At 53.6% G+C, this 3,312-nt stretch overlaps 1 protein-coding gene across 1 annotated transcript in view; it reads right to left on the bottom strand.

Annotated features, from left to right (window-relative positions):
• OGFOD3 (2-oxoglutarate and iron dependent oxygenase domain containing 3) overlaps nucleotides 1–3,312 on the bottom strand; it is a 16,422-nt gene that overhangs the window by 3,945 nt on the left and 9,165 nt on the right. The window contains exons 6-7 of the mRNA XM_007462290.1: nucleotides 2,873–2,929; nucleotides 1,777–1,930 (exon numbers count right to left, since the gene is read on the bottom strand). Coding sequence (XP_007462352.1) covers nucleotides 1,777–1,930; nucleotides 2,873–2,929 — 211 coding nt within the window. The remainder of the gene's footprint in view (nucleotides 1–1,776; nucleotides 1,931–2,872; nucleotides 2,930–3,312) is intronic.

Genomic DNA, 3,312 nt, shown 5'->3' with positions numbered 1-3,312 from the left:
TCAGCAGTGAACCTCATGTCTACTACCTGCATAAAACCTAAGAGACCCGGGGGCGGGGGGTGTCCAGGAGCCTGACCCTCTCCTACCCACCCAGCTCAGATTCTGCAAAGGAACCACCCCAAACCCACATGAACACAGTGACCTGGGAAGGAGGCAGGTAATGGCAGGTGATGGGATGGCAGAGGCCGGCTGGGCCTGAGCTATCCTGAGCTAGAGGCTGGAGAGCTTCAAGGCAAGGAGCAGATGCATGGGGTCCCCTCGTGCGAGTATGTCTTCTTGCTGTGTCCATGCGTGAGTGACCCCTTGGCTGTTATAGCCACCCTGGTCCTGTAGACCCTGTCCCGAGGTCTCCTGGCTCTGAGATGTCTGAGGCTACCCCACTTGTCACTGTTGACTCGTTTTCTCTGCCTGTAGAATTTCTTCCTTATCTTTCTTCCTTTGAAGCTGGATCACCAAACCAGGCCACATTCAGTGTTGTCTTTCCTGAACCCACACTTCCCGGTACATGGAGGGCTGCCCTTCCTTCGCTGCAGGGAAATTCTCCAGACTCCGTCCCACGCATGAGGCTCCTTGCTGTGTGAACCTGTCTGTCCTCCACGCACGTCGTCTTTGCCCTCAACCCCATAAAACCCTGTTTTTCCCTCTGCAATATCTACGATGATCTTATACTGAAGGTCTCGGTCCTGGTCCCCTAATGAAATAATGCACCTGGGCAATGGTTATCACTGGGTCAATGGCTGCTAGAGCCGTGAAGTGAGGGTGGACAGGAGGCTTGATCGTGGATGGATCAGTCCGAACCCACTGATCAACCTTAAGCCCATGGGAAGAGAACAAGCAGACACTGTACCCCCCTTAGGGTGAAGCCCACGCTTCCAACCCGAGTTCCATCGAGCCCGCCGAGCTGCACTGGCTCAGACAAGCCACTGGCCGCATAAGGCTACTTCAAGTCAAGTTAATTGAATTAAATACTGGGTTCCTCAATCTCACTAACCACGTTTACGTGCTCCCCTCCCCCACCGAGCTCAGACAGTCGAGATGAAATAAACACATGAACATCTGACTGAATTTCAGGCAGAAGCCCAATCTGCGAGCTTCTGCCCAAACCCTCTGCTTATTTTTCACTTCGCTTCCTTTGTTCCAGGGTCAAGAGACACAGAGATTATCTAGGACACCTGAGCACACCCGCGGCTGGGGTGACCGCCAACAGCCCTCAGACGTTTCCGTGGCCAACTGTCCCCTGGCACCACGCTGCATGTGCTGGCTGAGTGGGGCAGGGCAGCGGCTGCAGTGCAGGCGGGAGAGGGCTTCAGTTGTGGCTGACCAGGACCACAGAATGATTAGGTGCCACTGTGTCTAGGGAACAAGAGATGAAGAAAGGGAATCTGTAGAATCTGGAGTGGTCGAGAAATCTTCCCAAGAAAAGGTGAAAAGTGGGAAGAAGGGGGCCTCCTGGGCAGGGTGCAGGATGCAGGCCCGAGGGGAGACCACACGACAGAAAGGCCAGGTCAATCAAGGCCGGGTCAGGTTACATCCGACGAAGCTCACAGCTCAGGTGGAGACAGCTCTGCGTGTGGGAACAAGTAGCAAAGGGTAGTCCCCACCAGGCCCTCACTGTTCTGTAATGTGCTTTTCACAGTCTTCTCTCACCTCATCACACGAGAAACAAATCTTATCTCCTCGACCGCATCAGTGAGAGAGGAAACTTCCAAAACCCTGACCACATGAACAGACGGCACCCAGCGTGGGCCGTGGTGGACAAGCGCCAGGTCCGCTCACCTTGTCCACGTGCGCGTGCCAGTACTCGTCATGCGCCGTGCGGGCCGCCGTGCTGTTGATGCGGGAGAAGAAGGTGGGCTTCGTCAGGTGCAGCAAGGACGCACTGATGCCAAACGCCTGGGCGACTGCCGGCTGCACCTTCTGCCGCAGGTCCCTGCCCAGAGGACACAGGCGTCCGCCACACAGGAGAGAATTCTCCCCGGGCCCATCGGGCCTGCACCGTGTGACACTGAAACGGAGCAGGACACTCTGGTCCTTGCCTCCAGCCCCCCTGTTCTCAGCCTGCCTTTTGTCTGTGGAAACACTTTAGCCAAAGAATAAGTTTAATCAGAGAAGTGAGAAAATGCAGAAACAAAGGAAAACAGTCAAACGAGACCAAATAATAATAGTTTAGTCATTAAGCATAGTCAAGGACCTTTAGTTCCTCCTTAAGGGCTATAGATAATATTCTGAGCCATATCCTGTGAGGTGTTTTGCAGATGCTGAAGCCCCCACCAGGTGGAGGAGGATGACTACATGATGACCAAACTGAAGCCATGACATAAGCTGCTCCACTTCACACATTTCCGAGAACCGGCCTCAGAGAAATGGGAACAAACCCTGGAACTAAAGATTAACTGTACTTAAAACCACCAAGGTGACAATGATCAGACCACATTACTGGTTTCAAGATGACTGTCAGAACTGACTATGCTGTTCTGCTCCCTCTCTCTGCCTATATAACCCTGAAACTCCCCTTTAAGAGCCCCTGTCCCCTAAGCAGCAATCAGGAGTTGGTTCTCGGACAGGAGTCCACCCTCTCCCCCGGGTGCTGGCCTCTGAAATAAAGCAACATTTCCTTCCCCACCAACACTTGTCTCTCAAGAATTGGCTTTCGAGCAGCAAGCAGCTGGACCTGGGTTCGGTAACACTACAGAAAGACAAGGGCTGGCAAAGGTGAAAGGTGAATAGATGCACACACAGGTCCGCACACGTGGGACAGGGTATCACGTGCACGCCCAGGAACCTGAGGGCCAGTTCTCTGCAGGACTGACCCCAGCACTCCCAGCCCCGCCGCCACCTTCCCCGCTCCTGACCTGGGCATTCCTTCCCTCACCGGTACAACTGGAAGTCCTCTTCTGAGAAGACAGTTTGTATTTTATCCCCAAAGTATCTGTGAAAAAACGAGTATTGACAAATGTGATGTTTTATTAATGTTTCCTTATTTCCTTTAAATTCAGCCTTTCCTCCAGTTGACCAGCAAGTCCCTGAAAACCAGCTGGTCCTTATTATCTTGGAGCTGCTGCTTCTACAATGATAACTGTGTGATAAAAGGGAGAAGGGTGGGAGGGAGGGACCTGGCAGGTCGGGTGACATTTACCAAGGTTGGGGGAATCTCTTGCTTCTCCTGGCCCTTGGGGAGGATCAAAGCCTCTCAGGAGGCAGCTCCCAGGAGCCTGGCCTGCCACTCACCTCTCCCACCTCTCCCTCCAACCCCACGCCTTGGTCCATTCCTAACTAAGCTGTTCCCTGAAGCTAGCTGGCAAGGATCCCGCC

This window comes from Lipotes vexillifer, unplaced genomic scaffold (genome assembly GCF_000442215.2).
Source record: "Lipotes vexillifer unplaced genomic scaffold, Lipotes_vexillifer_v1.1 scaffold1691, whole genome shotgun sequence".
NCBI classification, from domain to species: Eukaryota; Metazoa; Chordata; class Mammalia; order Artiodactyla; family Lipotidae; genus Lipotes; species Lipotes vexillifer.
Note: the sequence above shows the minus strand (reverse complement) of the source record. Positions and strands in the feature narration are given on the sequence as shown.